The sequence below is a fragment of the Streptopelia decaocto genome, assembly GCF_964273445.1.
Source record: "Streptopelia decaocto genome assembly, chromosome: 2".
Taxonomy (NCBI): Eukaryota; Metazoa; Chordata; class Aves; order Columbiformes; family Columbidae; genus Streptopelia; species Streptopelia decaocto.
Genome location: NC_138655.1, coordinates 142,889,769 through 142,912,980, shown reverse-complemented (window position 1 = coordinate 142,912,980; position 23,212 = coordinate 142,889,769). Strand labels below are relative to the sequence as shown.

At 37.0% G+C, this 23,212-nt stretch overlaps 1 protein-coding gene across 1 annotated transcript in view; it reads right to left on the bottom strand.

Moving 5' to 3' along the window:
* The window catches only part of MALRD1 (MAM and LDL receptor class A domain containing 1), a gene marked incomplete at both ends in the record, with an annotated part of 293,532 nt that overhangs the window by 233,140 nt on the left and 37,180 nt on the right, over positions 1-23,212 (bottom strand). The window contains 6 exons of the mRNA XM_082044615.1: positions 5,662-5,755; positions 7,545-7,706; positions 7,784-7,878; positions 12,759-12,899; positions 16,798-16,911; positions 18,778-18,844. Coding sequence (XP_081900741.1) covers positions 5,662-5,755; positions 7,545-7,706; positions 7,784-7,878; positions 12,759-12,899; positions 16,798-16,911; positions 18,778-18,844 — 673 coding nt within the window. The remainder of the gene's footprint in view (positions 1-5,661; positions 5,756-7,544; positions 7,707-7,783; positions 7,879-12,758; positions 12,900-16,797; positions 16,912-18,777; positions 18,845-23,212) is intronic.

The following is a 23,212-nucleotide window of genomic DNA, read 5'->3' as shown; positions in this document are numbered from 1 at the left end:
AAAAGGCTGAAAGAGTTGGGGTTGTTCAGCACAGAGAATAGAAGGCTCTGAGAAGAACTTATTGTGGCCTTTCAGTATTGAAGAAGGCTTATAAGAAAGATGGAGCATGACCATTTACCAAGGGCTGTAGTGACAGGACAAGAGGCAATCGTTTTAAACAGAAAGAGACTAGATTTAGATTGGATATAAGGAAGAAATATTTTATTATTATAGTGGTGATACACTGGAACAGGTTGTCCAAAGAAGCTGTGCATGCCCCACCATCATAAGCATTCAAGGCCAGGTTGGATGGGGCTTTGAGCAACCTATCCAGTGCAAGGCATCCCTGCCCATCTCAGGGGGACTGGACTGGATGATCTTCTGAACTGAAAGGTCCTTCCCAACCCAGACCATTCTGTGATTCCATAGTCTGTGAAGTTCAAGATGCCAGACTGCTACTGCAACATTTTTTGTAATTAATCATGGCTACAGAAGAACAATAATGATTTTAAGCAGGATTGTACCAATAGTGGAAGTTCTGTTTCTTAATATTATTGCAGAGGAAAGACAACCTTTCGGTTAAGACACACTTTTAAATAGAGGCCAGTGTATCTCAGAGAAAACATGGAAATTCCTGACTGTACAGAAGAAATAATTTTATGACAGTAGACATAAACACTACTGTCTACTGAATTTTAGAGTTGTGATATTCAGTACTGACATCTCAGTGAAACATCCTGTCCAGCTGATGCTACAAACTTCTCATTTCTTCCTTGTTCCAGTATTGCATGAACATCTACACTTTTTTCAAACTGTGTGTATTTAGTTAGAAGAACTTGTGGAAAACTTGTTTCCCATGGAAAATTCAAAATTCTAGAATGGTCTAGAAAGGACGGATTTTGTAAAAGTTCAATATTTGAAAAAGTTTCAAACTCAAAAGGAATCAGGCTCTTCTTTAAACACTTTTTAGTTATTGAAACAAAATATTATAATCAATTCTGCATTTTTTTAGATGTAGTTGTAAATATTTCTGAGGTGTGTTGACTGTGTGTTTTAGCAATAATCTCAGTCTCTTGGGACAAAAATACTAATTTCCCAGCTCTTAATTCTGCAGCGTCAGGCAACAATAAGACTAGTATTTTGGATTTTCTGGCTCCCATCCCTGTAGTAGCTCATTTGAAACACCCTGCATCTCATTCTGCACCTGTGATATGAAATGTTACATCTTTGCATGATTAAAATTCACTAAGGAACTACGTTTGAGATGTTTCCAGTTGAAGTATTCTTATTGGATTTTTGTCAAATTTCTTCATTGTAAGTTTATATACACATATAATTATTTCAGTTTTCCAGGGTGGGGAAAAACAAACAAAAACACACCCACCAAAAAAACCACAAAAACAACAACAACAAAAACACTAGCTTTGCAGAAAAGGTATACCACTTCTCCATTTCAAGTGTCTAAAGGAAGACAAACACCTCATTCTCCCTTGTACTATTACACTTGCATGCCCTGGGGTTCTTCGCTTTCACCCCTACGGCAAGACCTGAACAACTACATTAATAAAGGAGTTCATCACATATATAATTCATCAGAAGTCAAGGGATTTCTGCCGGGCAATTACACACTTGGATAAGAGTATGAGGCCTTTGTACAGGAGATCTCCTAAAGGTATAATTAAAAGGAAATATTGTATTACGTATGTTTTAGCATATGTTTTAGGGCATAACTTCAATACTTTCTATTTGACAGCTAAAATATTTTTTTCTGCAGTACATATGTAATTGTATAATAAAAAGCTGTGGTGTGCTTGGGTGATAACTGAAATAATGTGGTAGCTGTTGGGAAAACTATAATGAAGACAGAGTCGTGTTTGTTTGGTTTTTTTTTAATTCATTAAGCTTACTCTGTAGCTGAACTGGACAAGAGGTAGAAGGTGAGCAGTTTGGAAGACAAGAGAGGGAGAGAAGGTAAGAAACAACTTAAAACTTAATGAAATTACATTTATATTTAGCCATCAGAGTTTGTATCAAGAAACTCCTGGAAGCACAAATACTTAATCTATTTTACTCATGACGCTAAAAGCACAGTAATAAAAATGAATACAAATGCACATGTCATTTCTTATGCGTGTTTACACTGGTATTGAAAATCATGAAGGGTACATTACAAATGCAAATTGTATCTATAAATTTCATGTAATTAAGGTGGTCTTGATTGAAAGTCTTTTTATCCAGACATTCCATAAGGACTAAAGAAAAAATTATTTCAAATTCAAGAAAACACTAATGTAACCTTTTGTTCTAGTTATTTGAAAATACTCAGTGGTAAAATTCCTCTTCCAGGGAGAAAATTAAGATCTTTTGGCCCTATTTTTGGCTGCTGTGAGCAATTTAGATGTTGCCTAATGAAGCTGAATTTTCCTAATAGGGAAGCAAAGAATAAGGGCTTTCAGAATGTACCTGAGGTGGCTAACACTGCAGCACCTCGATATGTATGCTGCTCTATATATTTCAACAGCTTAGATTTATATGTTCTGGTGAGTCCACCTTGTTTCTGTCTCAAGTTTTGATTTTTTCATTTCTTTGAGACAGTATTTCATCTCTACAGCTGATGTGGTTTTATATCTTTGTTTGCTTTAGAAGCACTTAGTTTATGCAAAAAGCACCAATATATTTGTACAGAGAAATTTATATCCTCCTGCAGGAGTTGGCTAAGAGATCACACAGGTTGCCAGAATCTAGCAATGCATTCTTTTCTATTTTAAATCTGCCCTTCCAACTTCTTTCTCTTCCTTGGAGGATTTCTGAAGACGAAAGAATCACATATCTGTCCTCTTTTCATTGTCAGTTTCAAATACATTTTTGCAAAGCAAGCACATTGTAAACCTTCCTGAGTTCATAGACAAGTATCTCAAAGTTTTAAATTGACATTCCTGTTCATTTAAGGTAGTACTGCTAGAAAACCTCTAAAAAAGAGAAAAGCAAGACTGGCCCTAGAATGAAAATATTTATATAACAAATATTTCTCCATTGTAAGAAAACTGAAACATGGAGAGACTTAAATGACCAAAACTTAAATGACCCAAAACTTTTGGTTGGAAGAGACCCTGAGGATCATCGAGCCCAACCATAACCTAACTCTAGCACTAAACCATGTCCTAAGAACCTCAATTATACACCTTTTAAACATCTCCAGGAATGGTGATTCCACCATTTCCCTGAGCAGCCTGTTCCAATGCCTGACAACCCGCTCTGTGAAGAATTTTTTCCTAGTATCCAATCTAAACTCCCCCGGCACAACTTGAGGCCATTTCCTCTTGTCCTATTACTTGCTACTTGGCAAAAGAGATCAACACATTCCATGCTACAACCTCCTTTCAGGTAGTTGTAGACAGTGATAAGGTCTCCCCTCAGCCTCCTTTTCTCCAGGATAAACAGCCCCAACTCCCTCAAATGCTCCTAATCAGACTTGTGCTCCAGGCCCCTCACCAGCTTTGTTGCCCTCCTCTGCACTCACTCTAGTGCCTCAATGTCTTTCTTGTAGTGAGTGGCACAACACTGAACACAGGATTCAAGGTACAGCCTCACTAGTGGTGAGTAGAGTGGCATGCTCACTTCCCTAGTCCTGCTGGCCACACTGTTCCTGATACAACCCAGGATGCTGTTGCCCTTTTTGGCCACCTGGGCACTGCTGGCTCATGTTCAGCTGGCTGTTAAGCAATACCCCCAAGTCCCTCTCTGCCAGGTAGCTTTCCAGCCACTCTTCTGTGAGCCTGTAGTGCTGCCTGTGGTTGTTGTGACCCAAGTGCAGGACTCAGCACTTGGCCTTGTTAAACCTCACGTCCAATGATCCGGCTGGTCCAGATCCCTCTGTAGAGCCTTCCTACCCTCCAGCAGATTAACACTCTCGCCAAATTTGGTGTCATCTGCACTCAATCCATTCATCCAGACAATTTATAAAGAGAATAAACAGAACTGGCTCCAATACTGAGCCCTGGGGAACGCCACTCATGATAGGCTGCCAGCTGGATTTGGCTCCGTTTACCACAACTCTTTGGGCCTTGCCATCCAGCCAGTTATTTATCCATTGAAGAGTACACCCATTCAGCCCATGAGCTGCCAGCTTATCCAGGAGAATGCTGTGGGAAATGGTGCCAAAGGCTTTTCTGAAGTCTAAGTACACAACATCCACAGCTATTCACTCATCTGCTAGGTGGGTCACCTTGTCATAGAAAGAGATCAGGTTGGTAAAACAGGACCTGCCGTTCAGAAACCCATGCTGACAGGGCCTGATCTCTTGGTTTTCTTGTATGTGTCATGTGATGTCACTCCAGATGACCTTCCATGACCTGCTCCATGACCTTCCCCAGCATCAACGTTAGATTGACAGACCTGTAGTTCCCCAGATTCCCCTTCTGGTCCTTCTTGTAGATGGGTGTCATGTTTGCCAACTTCCAGTAAACTGAGACCTCCCCAGTTAGCCAAAATTGCTGATAGATAATGGAAAGTGATTTAGTGATCAGCTAAACAGCTGCCAGCTCCTTCAGCACACTTGGATGTATCCCATCTGGCCCCATAGACTTGTGGGTGTCCAAGTGGTATAGCAGGTATCTAAACATTTCCTGGGATTACTGGGTTTTCATTCTGCTCACAATCCCTGCCTTCTGGCTCAGAGGGCTGGGTACCTGGAGCACAACTGGTCTGACTATTGAAGACTGAGGTGAAAGAAAACATTTAGTACCTCAGACTTTACCTTATCTTCTGTCACTACGTTTCCCCACACATCCATCAGGGGATGGAGATTCTCTTTAGATTTCCCCAATATAGGTCACATTTGAAATAAATATGTATGCCTGACTGAATTATTACACTAGGATCTATATCTTATATCTGTATCTGATCTCTCATGGTGATCTGCCTACGGCTGCTCAGCACTCTAATATGTTAATAACCATGTACATCTATTTTCAATAGGCTTTCCTACTCGGAAATCTAGAGAGTTTTATTTTAGACCACAATATAGAAAACCAATCACATAACCTAGCTTGGTCTACGTCAAACACTGCATTCCATACCTTAGTTTCAATTTAAAGACAGAACTCTCAGTGCCTGTGCTATTCCTTTCCCATGAAAATACATTAGGTTGACAAGAGAAATAGCAAATACTTTGCTAAAGAATCCTGACGTGCACAGACAGTCTGGCTGAAGAGCTGGCCAGCCTGTCGTTACAGCTCTTGGATGCAGCAGAGTGGAATAAAATAGCCCAGTTACACAGCTGAGGATCACAACTTACACACATTTAAAAATACACCCAAGTGTCCTGGGAATCTCCCTAAAGTCAACTCCAAAGCTTTTCCTGAGCTGGCTGAACACATCAATTTGTAGGCCAAAAAACAGTGGATCTTTTCTGCCCATTGAGGCTTTAGTGCCCTCCTAGATGCAGGAAGCTATGTTTGTACAGTACCAGATTTCTTAAGATATTTATTGTCATTCTTTGTAACTGTGTTTAGATATTATATGACAGATGATGGTTTAGAGGAATTAAAATAAAGCACATGAAAACACTTCTGGAGTTCAGAAAGCCTTTAAATACCAAAAGGTTTTCTTTGCATTTTCTTTTCTCATCTAAGGGAAACACAAAGTAAAATGATCTGTCTCCTGAAAAACATATATTCTTACCACTTGCCAGAGAACATCCTTCACTGAAAGTGATATCATCAATGGCAACAGTTGCATCTTGTCTCTGGGTGCCCACCATCCCCCAAAATATAACCTGCAAACATTAACAGTAAATCAACAAGGAATTTCATTCACCATTGTCACAGATGAGAAAAACAAACAAACAAACAAAACCAAACTCCAAGATAGGCCAGTCTAATCCATAGAGTTTCTATTAGAAACACAAGAACTCAAATCATTCACTTATCAATTTTGGATGACCACCATCCTGGGTTTTTTTCACATACCTGTGGCTTGTCAGATGATTAGACTGCATATCTGTGCTAACCCAAGAATGAAATTAACAGGAAAGATTAACAGGAAAGATCTGAAAACCACAATAAAATGCATTAAAATCTAAGCAAGGATCATGACAGTTAAGAAATGGAAATGGAAAGTATTTTGTGTTTTATCAAGCCATTATTCCACCAGAGACTGGAAATGTGAACCTTTTCTGTTGTTTTCAGAATTTATCAGCAACCTGGAGTCAACTATATGAGGTTCAACAAGGCCAAGTGCTGGGTCCTGCACTTGGGTCACAACAATCCCAGGCAGTACTACAGGCTCAGGGAAGAGTTGCTGGAAAGCTGACTGATTAAAAAGGACCTGTGGGTATTTGTTAACAGCCAGCTGAACATGAGCCAGCAGTGCCCAGGTGGCCAAAAAGGGCAACAGCATCCTGGGTTGTATCAGGAACAGTGTGGCCAGCAGGACTAGGGAAGTGGGCATGCCACTGTATTCACCACTGGTGGAGCAGAAGTCTGATGAGGAGCAGTTGAGGGAACTGGGGTTGTTTAGCATGGAGAAGAGGAATCTGAGGGGAGACCTTATCACTTATGAAGGATGACAAAGTAAATCTAGAATTAAACCCTTTTGGTACAATCCTGCATTGCTATACACACACTCATATCAGGTAGAGTTACACTATTGACAAGTAACAACATCGGTACCCACGTTGAGTTAGGTACAGGCATTTTGTAACATACATTCTCAGTCAGGGTTGAGCAGGCAAGCGTTACTTCAAAAACTAAGGTCTCGTTGGATGCTTTAGCACAGTGTTACCTCTGCAAGTCAAGTAATTATGTTACTCATATGGTTTACTGGAATGAGGTTGTGCTCTCATGCCTTCAGGGTTGTATGCTAACCAGCTCTTCACTGTAACTACTGTCTGAGGAAATGACTCTGATTTTCTTCTCTGCTCCCCACATTCCCTCTAGTATTATGCATAATAATAAGTATACATCATCCACGATATTGTAACCCTAAGTTACATTTACTCTACTAATGTTTTGTGTAAATGCACATGTAAAGATATTTAAATAACTTATGAGACTTACATTGGTTTTCAGCAGCTTTGAGCAAAATAAAACCATGTGCATGTGTTCTGTTACAAATGCACAAAGCTTCACTGAATAGTTAAGTAAAGTATTTATCACTTGAAGTACCCCTTCAGGATAGTATCTCATAGTATACAATGGTATTTCCTATATAAATTAAGCCTTAAGTTTATCTGTACAGTTAGATTGAGGCTAAAGGAATACTGTAGCTATGGACAGGAATACTGTATCTATGGGCAGGAAGATTTATGATGCATTGAGATTGACTGTTTTATTTAAGGAACATACACAGTATTAGTAAGATTTGTCATTAGTTATCACACCACCAAGAGATAAGAAAAAGCAATATTTGTTAATGACAACCATGAACTTCCAAATGGGTTCTCTCTCTTTTACTTCATGGTAACACTTTCCATTTACAAAATATTTCATTTTGACTTATTAAAAAAAACTAGAATTTATAAACCATTTAACAGATGCAATTTAGAGTCACGTCAATTTACCAACCTCATACTTTTCAGTGGTATTGATCATGATGGTGTTTGCTTTCCACTGATTCCACAGTTCTCCTGAATCTTGCCAGATGTTAGTAATTGTATCTTCAGAGTGCTTTTGAAGCCCCACTATCAATGTTCCACTCCTTTGACTGATCCAATAATGAAATGTAATCTAGGACAACAAAAAGATCTGATTATTGCAGAGAATTACTATGGCAAAAAATAAAATAGGACTGTGCATCAAAATACCTGACAAATGTGTTCATCGTCAGTTGGAAGGAAAACATTGGTCCTTAAAGTTGCAGAAGAGTCTTGCATTTTAGAAGACAATGAGAGGAAATAAGCTATTAAAAGGAATAAAAAAAAATAAATCTTAGAAGCCTGGAGAAAAGTTATGTAAAATACAACAATAAAACAAGAAAGAGGCACATAAACAGGTATGAATGAATAACTAAAAAGTCAACAAGAAATCTTTCCCTAGAAAAGATTCGTATCACACTTGTAGACATTGTGTGCCAAGCTTTTGTTCTTATTAAATATTGACATACATTACCACTGAAATTTCAAGCAGGGTTCCAAAATGTTTCATGTGCTGATGGCTTGAATATTCAGTAAGTGCAGAATTGTGGGACAAAGATAAGACTAATTCAGTAAGTTGATCAAACAGCTTAAACCCCAGTTACGGAATAGATTGCATATTTCATGCCTAAACAGCTAACTATTGTGAGCAACGATACAGATTTATTGCAACAGTTCAGTTCTTTAAGGAGGTGATGGAAGATAGGAAAGGAAGTTGTGGTGTTCCTCTGTTCCATAGGCATGGGTCTGTTTTTCGGCTGCTCAGAAATTTGCCTAAATTGCAGAGGGGAGGTTGTGCTATTCCTGTACACATTCCCAGTATGAAAGGCTGTCCTCCGCAACTCCCACTACCATTGAAGTTACCATATCTTCCCATTTATAAAACAAGTCCAAATTAAAGTTTTGTTTTACTCGAAAGTGTAACAGGTCCACAAGAGTCAGTGAAATATTGCTGTTGCTATGACTTTTAGCAGATTGTGTTTCTTCCTGACAACGTTGTTTCATGTAGTCTAAATGATGCAGAGCAACCATGCTGGTTTAGGACACCAAATACTGCTAGTCAAAATTTGGCTCTTCCTCAACATGGAGATTTCAGAGATGTTATATGTTAAAGGATGTAATGGGAGGAATTTTTTTTAAGTCAGCTTTTTTCTCTCTTCCTTCCCAAACTCCAAGCAATGTCAGGTAAACTGTTGCCCCCAACATTAACATGTAAATGAAAGGTGAAAGATGAAAAAAGGAGGAAAACAAACAAACAAACAAACAAAAAAACACCACAAGTAGGACTGAAGGGGAGAAAAGAAAAAAATCCTAAAAAATAAAGATTTCTACAGAAACCAAATATCAGATGATATGTAGGAACATCCAAGTACTTCATTTATAAAATTACTCACTTTGACCTCTCATCCTTGTGTTTAAACAGAAAGTCACAGACAAAGGACCATAAGACCAGCTCAGTGTGGAGCCAGCTAAGCAATCCCCCACAGAGCAGCACTTTGCAGCCTGCTACCAAAGCAGCGGCCATGCTACCCCCCAAGATTTTAGGCCTTTCATGACTGCTCAGGCAGCACTTTCAGAGCCTACCAGTTACAAGGATATTCTTTCCACCCACAACAGACAGCTTATGCCTCAGCAGAGCTCTGTCCCCGAGTCCATTGGTTTTTAATTTCCATTAAATTTTGAACATTTTTATTTTGGTTCCTTAAAGATAAATTTATCTAAAACTCATAAACAAGGTCAGATTTTACCTGTCACAGGAATTTCAAGTCTTACACAGATGGTACAAAAATGGTAATTTTAAGGAAAACTTTGAATACTGATTTTACATTACAATTCTACACAGATAACAGGTTTTAATTGCTAAAAAAAAAAAAATTAATTTGTTTTAGTGGTTGCCACTAGTCTATTCAACTATATTTTCAATTAAAATAAGAACCATGAGAAGAGGCAGAATTAAACAAAACCTGTTATGTTCTAGTAAATGATTACCTAAATCTTCAAAGAAGTAACATCTACCAGGTGATCTTTGCTCTTCTGCTAACATGAGCGCAATTACTTATCCTGATGGCAGGAACTCTTCCCTTTAATACTCTGCCATAGAACGTTCTCCTCTCAATTGTCACCATGTAATATAATATCTGGTCTTTAAACAGGAACTGATTACATAGTCTGTTGAGTCACCAGCAGTGGGAAAACCTGAATAGCTGCCACAAGGATGCAAATATTTCCTAGGTGATTAGAACCAACATTCATAAAATGAAAGTACAGTTTAGCCATTCTCCAGGTAGAAAATGGAAATAACCAGATACACTTAACTCTCTTTAACCATTCAGTTCACAGATCTGAATACACAGCCTCTCAGCAAGCTGAATAGATGCAAGTATTCAAGCTTTATGTTATCTGATCAAAATAAATTTGATAAATATGGTTACCATACAATTCAGACCTGGCAGACACAATGATGACTGAGCACCCAAAACAAGTCAATGGAAGTATACAGGTGAGTGAACAGTTTGTTTCCTCTGCAACAAACACTTGAAGTAGATGATTCTCAGTCTTTTGCTGGTTTTGGGTGCCTGCATAAGAAAATTTCTTCCCCCACCACCAGTTCTTTGTAAGATAAGAGTAACTTTTTTATTGGATACAGGCAATAATATCTTTCAGGTCTTTGCTACATCCTGATGTGATATATACCACCAACCAAGCACAAAAACTAGAAACTCCAACTAGAGTAAGACTCTGTTGCCTGGTTAGTTAACTAAGATTCTAACCAAGAGTTCAGTATATTTTTATTTCCAAAGTAGTTGTCTTTTACATGCTTTTCAGTGAGAAGAGCTGCTATTATTTTGAAGTGTTTTACAACTTATATATTAGAAATAAGTTTATGAAAAAGGTTTGGTTGTTACTCGTGTTTTTCTGCTAATGTCAGTTTAAGTCTCTTTAAAAAGAGCCTTGTTTTTCAGAAGCATAGTACACTGTACTGGTTTTGGCTGGGATAGAGTTAAATTTAATCATAGCAACTTGTATGGTGACAGATTTTGGATTTGTGCTGAAAACAGTGTTGATAACACACTGATGTTTTAGTTACTGCTGAGCACTGCTTACACAGAGTCAAGGCCTTTTCAGCTTCTCACACCACTCAACCAGCAAATAGGCCAGGGGTTACCAAAAAGCTGATAAACAACACAGCTGAGAGAGATCATTCCAGCTGGCCAAAGGGATATTCCACTCCACGTGACATCATGCTCACCATAAAAGTAGGGGGAAAGTTACAGGGGGTCTGCTGCTCTAGGACTAGCTGGGCGTCGGTTGATTGGTATTGAGGAATTGTTTTCACTTGAATCGATTGTCTTGTTGTGTGTATGTTTTTTTTGTGTATTTTTGTTTTTTTCCTCTGTATTTTTTCCTCTTTTCCTTATTATTTTTAAAAATTATTGATGTTATTTCATTTTAATTATTAAGTTGTTTCCATCTCAACTAATGAGTTTTCTCACTTTAACCCTTCCAGTTCTCTCCTCAGGCCCACCAGGGGAAAATGAGTGACTGGCTGTGTGGTGCTTAGTTGCAGCTTAGGGTTAAAGAACAGTCCTTTTTCATGCCTAGTGTGGGGCATGAAGGGTTTGAGATAGAGGAGAATAGAAAATATTTGTATCTGTTAACGGTTGTGGGTCATGATATTGATTCATCTATTGTCAATATTAGTTTTTCTGATCCATGCCATGCTCTTATGTTTCCGTACATGTTAAAGATTAGTGTTGGTTTTTGCAGGATGTGCTTGTATGATACACATAAGCAAAGAATGAAGCATTAGAAGAACACTGCATGGGTAAAGCATCCTAACTACAGAGCATCATGAATGTTAGCTGTGGAGTGAGAACTTGCAGGAATATGTAGAGGGGGTTTGTTTGTTGACAGTTTTTCTATTGATTTTTTTTAAAGTTCTGTGATATTTTCATTTTACAAATTTCTAAGCAAGTCTTATATTGATTCACCTTTAAACTACCAATTGACATTAATCATTACATGGAACTTCTATCTGTTTGGTACCTTACACAATATGTAGGAGATGCCACTTGCTCAGAACAGTGCAAATTTCCACACCCCCAGATAATCACAGCTCAGGAGCAAAGTGAAAAACACCTAGGCTAATCAGTCTTAGAACAGCACTCCCGTCCCACATAAGATCATACGTTTCTGTACTCCCCAACACTTCATGCCTGCCTTCAGATGATTTCTGTAAGGACTGCTTGTGCACAGGAGAGGTGAGAGGGGGTGGGTGGAGAAAAGGGAAAGAGAATAACTGAAAATGTGGTGAAGATAATTGAACACTTTAGGATGATCACTTCAACCAGGTCACATCTTTGCTGACAGATTCAAGATCCCTATCAAGTTCTTTCCGTCCTTCCTGGATTTCTTACAAACAAGCTTTCTAATGGCTTTAGAAAGCAGAAGGTTTACTGCAGCTAAAGAAGATGGCTAAAAAGTTATGAAGAAAATCATGTATTACAGAAGGAAGAAGCCAGGTTTTGGAAAGCAGGATTAACCTGGCAATTGGACAAGTATAAGGAACACACTTTGTCTGAGGACAGGGACAATTAATTACTTAGCTGAGGGATAGTTTTGATACAAAGTGGAATTTTAATAAGATTTAGAGAGGAGCTGGCTCAGACTATCAAAGCTCTTCCCTGTCCCCATATCCAAAGTCACCTTCTCCAAATATTTGAAGTGGTAATATTAGCTGGTGGTAATAGACATACACAGTCTGAGCACTCACCAGTCCAAGAAGAGATCAAAATACATCTCAAAATGTGGGACTCAGTACTTATTTCTAAACTTTGCAACCATCAAGACTGAAATTGTCACCTAATATATCCAAATCAGGTAAAAGTCACTTGGGTAGATGAACTTGATCCTTGATGACTGATTCCATGATAACAAGAATTGCTTTCTGGAATAGAGTCTTTTTTTCTGGAATTCTGAGTTATTGTAATTACCATTACCTAAAATCCTGGACACAAGCATTCAAAAAACATGTGGCAGAATCCAATTGAACTCTGAGGAATATAGTAAAATTAAGCAAATAAAACTGAGACCTACATAACTTGTAAGGGGCTATGGTTCCTTCAAAGAACAAAAGGATTCTTACCACTGTCATTCCCATTGTGGTCAGAGTATGGTGGTCCCATGCCAGTTCGACCATTTCTTCTTATCCACCCAGGCTGCAAATTCAATTCATCAAGAGCTTCGCATAGATCAGTTTCAAAATCACACTTTTCACAGGAGGAACCTGAATTAAAGTAAACAAGCAAAAAAATAAACCTCAAAAAAAGCAGCAAAGGGATATATTGTTACCATTGCTTGCTATTTAATTAACGCACAGAAACACTCCAAATGGACTTCTAGAAAAAGTAAAAAAACAACAGAATTGTTAAGCTACAAAGAGAAACAGGGCAGTGGAACACAAACAAGAGAGAATGAATGTTTGGGAGAACACAAAACAAACAAACAACAAAAACAAAAAAACACACAACAACAAACCACCACACACACCAACCACCAAGCCCTCCTCCCAACAAACCAAACCCCCCAAAAGTCCACTTATATAACTATAACATACATCTTTTTCTTCACAAATATTTTTGTAGCTACCTACTTATAGGAAACTGACCAAGATAGCATAGTTTCTATGCAGAGGCTGTTCTTGGAATTTAGTGCAGCTATCAGCTGAAGAATTTCAGTATATCCTCTGTTTATCCAGGGTTCTTGCACAGAAAAACAAAGACTTAAACCCAGGAAATAACCAGATATGAAAAATGTTTCATTTCACTACTGTTAATTTCTCTATTTTGCAACTTGCATTTTTCAGGAAGTTAGAATATAATCCCAGTCTTAGAAATTCCCCAGGATCTAATAACAGAAAGGTGAGGCTGTCATCATGTGACATATTCCAAAGTTTAACAGTTCTGTCTTTACTAAACTGCTGCATTAAAGCAGAATCCACACTGTTCAGAAAAGAGCTGAAAAAAAGTCGTCAGAATGACAGAGCCCACCCATTTATCTTTCCTCTGACCTTTTTTCTTCCATTGCACAAAGCAACATGGTGTGGAAGGACAGTTTCTCCCCCTTCTGCATCCCCCTGTAGGGCAGCATGGGTTAGAAAAGGAAGGCAGAACATGTCTTTCTGGCACTGGACCCAGTTTGGTGTACCATTCATTCAGGGAATTTGAGGTAGGTATGTGACCAGATAAACAATTGCTTACTGGAGGGAGGGACATGTTCATTTCTGCTCCGCTGTCAGACAGCCCTTCTTCCATTGCATCAAAGCTGAATGAAAGAGCTTGCATGTGCCTGACAGGCTAGACAGCCACATTCCTTGAACCATTTATTTTGATGGTGAAAGGACTCAAATAAATAAACACATAAATAAATAAAAATCAAAAGACTGCTCAGATGCATCTGCAAAGAGCAAGCCTATTACAACTTCACCCCAAGCAGAAGGGCAGATACATGGGACTGTGTGCAGATTTAATACACTGTGCAGAATCCTTAAGTTCACCTGAGTTTTCTATTACACAGCAGAGGAGGATAGGTTAAGATTTTGCCTTCTAATCAGGATTCTAGTTAGATATGAGAGCTACAATGCCTTCACAGTCTCTCTCAAATTGATGCTCACTCCAGCCCCCTGTTAATGCTCTTGGTCTATTCTATATTATCACAGTTCACTAATCATTTTCAATGAAGTTGCAACTTCAGCATTTATAGTCACACTATGATGTCCAATTTCATGGCCTTCATATTCACATCAACTTACTGCAAGTTAATTATAAAGTGAGAGAGGGGAAAATAGATATAGTTCACACAAGCATTCCAGACTCAAGTTAATGTGCAGATTGGCTGATTCATCAACTAACTTTTTATTGCTTCTTTTATTCCTTAGCTCTTTAGGTGGCTGAAAAGCATGTCAGTGGTTCATCATAAAGCACAAACCCCGATGAGGCATATCTGCTTCATAAGACATTAAATGCACTAAATCACATTCAATATTTCCTTAGGAATTTTGTCATAGATTAAAAAAAACAACAAAAAACAAAACAAACAAACCCACAGTAAAATACAAAATAGCAAGAATGGAATCTTTTTAAATTGAAAAAAAAAATCCTTGATCATTCATTATTATTTTCCAAGGGAATATTAGTTTTCACAGAAAATATAACTTGAAAGCAAACCAATATAAATTTGCTGGAAGATAAATTTACAAGGATAAAGTCACTGCTTAGAGAGGAAATGGCCAAAAGGAAGAAACACGTGGGATATTCTAGATTTTTTTAGAATTCCCTGTGAACAAAACAAATATTTTAAATAACCTCTAAGGAAAAAATCCAAGTCTCACAGAAACAGACTACAGTTTAAGGGTCTATTTCAATTGCATGTGTGCATAAAATTTCAGTTTGGGATATTCTGGAAGCAAAATATTTTTAAGAGTAGATAGCTATTTATTCATCCCCTAGTGAATATTTTTCAATAGTAGTTCAGAGTTTAAAAAATGACTGTAGAGTTTATTCTGCTCCTTTTCCAATGCTGTAGCAAAGCACAAACCAACCACATATGAAATACAGAATGAAGATAAAACCACATCATCTGAAATTACAATTCTCAGATTTTCAGTACAGAAACATCCTTAAACCTCCCTAAATCCCCCAATACACTAGGCATCTGTTGTGAACATGAGATTAGAGGGCTGAAACCTAAGTAGAAAAATAATTTTGCAATAATCTCAATAAATGTCCATAAAAATTAATGGAAGAATGCATCTCTTGCTGCATATTCTGCAATCATAACAGAAAATGTTTCCTAGAGGAAATGCTCTTTTCTAGATAAACCAAGAACAATGAAGGATTTCAAGGCTATGCAGCGAAACACAGTATAATCATCATTTGTGCAAGTGATAAAAAAATATGCCAACCTGAAATGGGTTAGTCACACATCAGCTAATTCAACAGGCATCATTTCCAGCCATTGGCATTTCATATATTTTCATACAGTTCAAAAAAAGTTTAAAAAAAAAAAAATACTGGCATCCAATACACTTTTAACAATTGTCTTATTTGCAAAGGAACAAATCCTATGTATCCTAGAGTTGATTCTGGGCAGTTTCAAGCACATATCTTCATCACATTCGGGCAAAACAGGGAGTTAATATGACAAAAGAAAAAGCTCAGGTATCCGGGCACACAATTGTAATTTGAGGAATCTGGATTTAAGTAGCTGTTCTAAGACTTCAGCTGCGCTAAATGATTGTTGACATGTTCTAATTAAGACTTTTTAGTCTGCACAGAAACACACAGGCTCACCTAAAGACAATCTAAATTGAAAGCTAAACCTCAGAAAGCCAACAACTATGGTAGCTTCCTTTATTGCACAGTAAGTGGAAGAGCTTGGACAATCTCTTAGCTAAAATTAGAATTTTTGATAAATCCAAGCTCTTCTTTGTATTCCAGAGCAAAGTTCCTCAAAGAGCAGAACTATTGCATGCATCATGTGAAATAATTCGCAGCAGGATTTTCTGTTACAGTATTCTGGGAGAAGTAGATTTCTGGTGTAAATTTACCCAGACTGTAGCAGTTAAAATTCACTGTCACTTCTTAGATCTTTCTTTTAAGGAAAACAACAGCAGTCATAGCCCCTGTAGTCATAGCCCCTGAATGTGGCAAAGATTAAGCTAGGACTATCCGTTCATGAATTCAAGCAAGTTTTCTACTTTGTCCAGACCGAAAAAAACAAACCAACCCAACCAAAACTGTTGTTTATACCTTGGCATAGGTATTTCAAATGAAATCTGAATTTCAGCACACAATTTTACCACTAATTAAAGAAAAATAACAATAATAATGCCTGTTAAATTTCCATTGAATTTATATGTATGTGGAAATAGTCACTTTGCTACATAATATACATATTAAGATTTATGAAAGAGTTGCACTGTATAGAAGTCAAAAATTAAGTGGAAAAAACAAAACTGAAGCAGGAAGAAATGTCTTAGAAAATCAAATGAAGAAAAGGGTGGGGGAAAACAACACCCTGAATATTTTTAAACATTAAAAAAAAAATCCCTCCCTAGTTCGCCCTGTTGTCATGCTCAGATATTGAACCATATCCCACTTGTGATAAAGCCCACTGAGACTTACCTTGTTTCTTGTCACTGCTGTTTCCATGCTGGTTGGTGAAAATGCACAGTTCCCCAGAGGAAGCAGCGGAGCCATCAGTACGTTGGCATTCACTTCCTATAGGTAACTGAGTATCTACCAGAGCAAAACAGGACAACGCACAGAAGAATATGAATCTCTTCATGGGCTATGCTACTATCCAAGCTTTTGCTTGGAAAAGAGCTACTTTAACCATCTAGCATTGGTCGTGAAGTGTCTTTGAAAAAGTTGTATTTACAAACATCCCTCCAAAAGATATTTTTAGAACCTCACTTTCCAAATCTGCAGCTTAAGGGAAATGTGGCTTCTGCAAAGCTGTGCCTTTCAACCTGATGTGTCTTTGGGTAATATTTAACCTAATTATAACATTGTTTTATGACTAAAAAAAAAAAAATGATGCACGATATGCAAGTCAAGTGTATATCATTAACTTGCTGATTGGATTTATTGCCTGAAAGTTTACAAATTCATTAGATAAGAAAACAACATGACAACAGGGCAGAATTACGAAGTGATCAAGATTCATAAAGGTCTCTCTTTTTTCAGTGGGAGCTGGCAAATGCTTACAAAACTTATGAATTTTGTGCATCAAATGTAGAAAACACTGATTTTTTATCCAAGGGATTGTGACTGATCTAGATCTACAGAATGAATTAGAATTTTCAGACTATAGACATATGATGCCAATAGTTGAAAGTGGTACCTATTTATTCTTGACTAGGGCTACAATTGTAGATAATGATAGGATTATTTTAGAGTATCTGTTAGTTAATGGAATCATATCTGCAACCACAATTTGCATGAATGAACTATTAACAAAAACTTCCCAAATTACTATATTCCTGTATTTTCTGGAAAAATCATATTTTGTATTATGCTACCAGTATTTCTAAAGGTTAGGGAAAAATAAATAGAGATACTTAGGATCTTGTATCTGAATTTTTATGAACAGTGAACAATATTATCATATAAACAAGCACAGCCAGAATTCATCAAAAATAATAATAATTAACACTGCAAGAATCCACCTTTAGAAGAAACTACCATCAATACCAATCTCAAATATATTACCCTATCAACATATCCAGTCTCTGTCCAAGGTTATTTAGTAATAGATATAATCCTTTTCCCCCCCTATAATTTTCATAATGACTAGTTCTGAAACAACATCTTTAGAAGAAAAAATGCATAGTCAGAGGTGACACAACAGTTGCTTATTAAGCTGTCAAGAGCGCTGTTTGCATTGTGTAAATAGATTTATGATGCATTACATGGTAAGCTAATCAGGGCTCACCCAGCAGATGGGCATTACTGACACATCCTCATACAAAGGACTACCAGCACAAGAGACAGAAACCAATGTGATGAATTATAGTCTCTTTGATACAAAAATCAACTTTTAATTTCTCAGCTGTGTTTCACCAAAACACACCAGTTCTGTTAAAGCTTTTACACGGATTAATTAAGGATCTTCAAATTAAAGGTGAGGGAGTGGTGAGAGATATCCAGCCAGTCCAAAAAGCCAATCTTGTGAAAGAAGATTGAAACAACTTGTTTTGTTCAGCTGAGCAACATGAGAAAACAGGCAAATTATATTAATGAAGTACCTCAAGTACTTTAGATGCCCTAAACTCAGGGGAAGGAGAGATAGTAGGAAAAGGATAGAAATTATTGCAAAAGTTAGAGGACAGCATTAGCCTAATGCAAATTACTGTGAAAAGCAGACAAAATTAGGCTGACAATCATGTAAACCTGACACTCCCTTAATAGAAATAGAGGGATGAAAAAAAAAGTAATTACTTTTATGACACACTTGCATTACTTTACTAAAAGGATCATACAATTGCCCAAGTGGCAGCTTGTAGTACGCACTGATGCCAGCAGCTCTGGAGATTTCTTAACCTGTAAATTCCCCAGATCAAATAACTGGAATATACCAGGGGAACATACCTCTGCACATACCTTTAATTTGCTTGTTAGCCCTGGTGAGCAGAATGGAGGCAAGGTATATCTCTGTAACTGGAACATGCTGAAAAGGAAAGACAAGTACTATCATATCTACAAAGAGAAACAGACAACCTTTGTCAGGAGGCATACTGATCATCGCAGAGCCATATTTTCATAATGTAGGAAGTGTCTTGTCAGGGTACAAAGACCACTGCTCCAACACTGCCTGAAGGCTGGCAGTCCAAGTTTTGGTGCAACTTCCCATATCTCCAACACCAGAGGCAGACATATGTTTATTGTAATAAAAATTCAGTTCTGCCTAGAAAGCATTTTACAGCTGATTTGATTCAAGTCCACTCATTTTATCTTTCTGTGGACCTCATTTTATGTCCTTTATTTTAACACTTTGTCCTCAGGGCATAGAGCTGATTGGAAAATTTCCTGGAGAAAAGCAGAGCTACTAATAAATGAATTAAGATTTTATTGATACACACATCTGAGTTCATCAATAATGTGTATCATTGAATTGCTTGCTTTTCCTCCATAAGTAAAGGTTAGATTAGAAGCTTCTAGGTATATTAAAAAACCAAAAACAAACACCACACACAAAAAAATCCATAACTCTTCCATATAATGTCATATTACTACATTTGCAAAGGCTTAAATGTCTTACGCTACTCAGATGCTTTGTTTTCCAATCTATTTTCTCCAACACACATTTCATCTTACTCCTCCTTTTCCCCTACATCTTCTGAAATTCCTTCTCATGCTGTTGTACTTCACAACAACAGGATTTCCCAGTCTCTCGGCTTTCTCCCATTTTATTAAATCTTCTGCTGCAATGTTCTTAGCTGTTCTCCTGCTCTGTCTTTAGCATAAAATCTGTACACAAGTTTTGTGAGTAAGAGAGTTTCAGCAGGAACTCGTATCCTTTACCAAGTTTATTATATATGAAAGCTCTAATATGAAGCAAAATTGCATAATCCAAACAAGTCAGAATTGCCGTAAGGTCTATTATGGGTGGAAACAGATGAAACATGCCCAATATTCAGAAAGCATTCAGGATGTTACACAAAGATTTTTAGTGAAGAAAAAAAAAAAAAAGTATTTCAGTGAAGATCTAACAAAAAGTGCAAAACCAAAGAAAAGGTGTATTTTTTGCAATTATGTGGCTATATACAAGTAGGGAGAGTTTCTTGACAAGTGCAACAAGTCAGCCCTCTTGTCAATTAACAACAAGAACATCTCAGTTTTTCACAGGTCTGAGAAATACACAAAAGGGAAAAAACATTATTTGGAAGCAAAAAATTTGCAGAGAAAGTCAAAATTATAAACATTCCAAGTACTGAACTGAAGCACCCTGAAAGCAGAATAATCAAGATCTAGAAAAAGAAGAAACAGAGAGAGAATGAAGTTTCATAAACCAATAAAAATATGCAGCATGTCAGGAAAGCAGAAGGATGGGCAATAATGAAAAGGGGTTTTTTTTTAAAGCAGCAGATGCATTTTGCAGAGAAGCTAGACTAAAAGGAAAACAAGCAGAGTAGAATTTCTATTTTCTACATTACTTTAACAAACAAGCATTCATAAAAAAAAAAAAAAAAAGAAGGTTAAAATAAAAAAACTTTATTTTACATCAATACTGGATTTATCTGGCTTAGCCTAATTCATTTCATTTAAGCCAGGACAAAATACATTTTCTGTAAGTGAAAAAAAGACTGCCCTCTCAGCCTTTCCACTTAAGTAAATTTATTGAAAAGTTACAGATATTTAACCTAAGATTTATAAGAAACAATTCTTACAAAGAACTCCAAACAGACTCTGAAAGAAGGCCAGAGAAGTTTTGCATTTTTAAGTCTATTTTTTATGTCAACAGAAAGCTATTTGCTTAAGCAGAAAGTGGACTGCAGTCAGTGAGTTTCCATTAAGCTTTTGCAGAGCCAGTTATTATCAACACATGAAACAGAGGAAAGAACTCAAACAATGCAATATTAGTTTCACCATCTGAAAACAGTGTACAAATTTTGCTGCTACAACTAACTTTCTTTCAGGGAAAAGTCTTACCGAATAGAAAACATAGTCACATCTTCAGAGAAATAAAAATTTCACTAAATTCAATATAACCTTTAAATATCCATGTTGTAACAACTGTATATGTGATCAGAGCTGGAAGCATTACAGCACCAGTGTATGTACCTTTAACACACATTTCATTTTCTCCTAACATACAGCTTTACATACATCATTAATTTTAATACAAACAATTCTCCAAATTTGTTTATGCTGGAAGAATTTTAGCTTATCATTAAGAAAAATCACCAAAATGGTATTTTTGAAATAATTCACAGCTATTCAGCCAAAACTTTGTTTTGAGACCCCACTCCCAAAATATGCTAGTTGTTTTATCAGATGACCACTCTAGTTTTTAATTGTCAAATTTACACTAAATGAGTTCTGCAAAGTAAAAGAAAGTCAAGCAATATCAGTAACATAAAAATGACCAGTTTTTAACAAGAATTGACAGAATTCTTTACTTTGATGTGAAAGGAAATAATTGCATACTATCTGGTTCCCATTGAGTGGCATTAATTCAATAATTAACTTGAGAGAGGACTAAGTTATTAATACATTAGGTTAGAAATAATTCTAGGTAACTGTCATTACTACCCGTCTCCATTTGCTAAAAGAAATTAGTAAAATCATTTGAGAGGTTAAAACCAAAGTTAATATATTGATCAGTGTACAGCATGAACACTACAGTTAAAACTAGTAAAGAAAAAACCCACAATGTTAATGTGAAGTGTGATTAACTAGATAAAAATCGGGTCAACATCCTAGGTCATTACAGATTGAAATAAGGTAAAACTTCAGGAAAATTTCTGGTAGTATAATTTCTATTATTGTAATGATGGACCATATCATATTCAAGAAGAGCTGACAGATTACTATAAAAGGGAAAGAAAACAAGGGGAGACACGAAAGACTAATCTAATCCCTATAGGTATCATGTAATAAAATTTATCTCAGCACATGAAGTTTGGTGAAAAAAATATTTTAATTCAGAACTGTCAAGAGCACAACAGAACTTCCCTTCTCTCAACTTCAAAGTAAGAGGGGGGAAAAATACCTAAAATGTTTCTAATTCATAAAGTAGTATCCTATTAGAAGACAAAACCGTACATTGGCATAAAGTAACTCTGATCAGACAAAAAAAACACATTTCTTCCTCCTACCCACTACTGCTTCTTCTGAGAAATTGGAGCAAGAGAGGAATAATGATTTTCCCAGCATTTGCTTTCCAGTCCAAAACTTCCAACAGATTTCAGAACATACTGCTGCCACACAGTCTCTCCAAGTCAATAGGAAAGTGTTTTTTCCATCACATTATTCTATAATACCAAGGATTTTTGTTCTGTTCTCTGCTGTAAGCAGCTCTCTGGTCCTTCAAGCCCTCTTCAGCTGAAACTAATTTATCAAGTAGCACTGTGTCACAAGAGCAGAGCTGTAGAGTGAAACCCATGGGGCTGAGGACCAGATTCATTATGTAACATGAATTATTACATCACATGACCAAAAGCATTTCACAAGGTGTTAAACTAGTTCCAGCCTGATCCCACGGACCAAACACCAAGCAGCAGCCCAGGTGTATTAAGTGTGCTCCTGGAGCTTTTCCTCTGCTCTAGTCTCATGCAAAGGTGTCCATTTTACACTCTAAACAGCTGCTCTGCTTTAGGGCACACAGTGAGCAGGAATAGTTGGGACATTTCTTTCAATAATACACCCCTTATTGCAATGAAAATGCTAGTGTGCTAATTATGCTTAATGGCTCTCAGAACAAGAGCTGGCCTTCCTCTCACCCCCAAGAAAAGTAAATAGATCTAGCATTTTTCTGAAGTTTGTAGAGAAAATATATTATAAAAATTAAACTGGAACCAAATTAAGCAGGTTTTTTTCTATTAATTTCAACTGTATACATTGGAGTATTCATCTATCCTAACCTCGGTTGCTAGTGACTGATCCAATGACCAAAGCCTTTGCAGGTAGCAGAAGGAGATAGACACCTTCCAGGAGAAAATCACCTAAAGACATCTCTCTCTGAGTGAAACTCCTTTAGAGGTGCCTGGTGATTTCCATCAACAATAAAACAAGCTTATTCTTTAGTATCATTTCTAGTTATGCAAGTAAGGACAAACAAACCGTTTCCATGGTCCATCTGCTTATTTCTGTCTGTCAACATATGACATTTAGATGGGGGGAGGGAATAAAAAAAATACAACCACACACAACAACAAACCCCACCAAAACAGGGAGAAATCTGGAAGAAAGCAATCTCACTGAGCTTATCTCCTAATTGGAACAGAATCAACACAGCCCAGATTTATGACTGCAGCAATATTCAACTTCAGTGCTCCAGAGTTGTGACTGAAACAATATTCACCTTTAGTCCTGA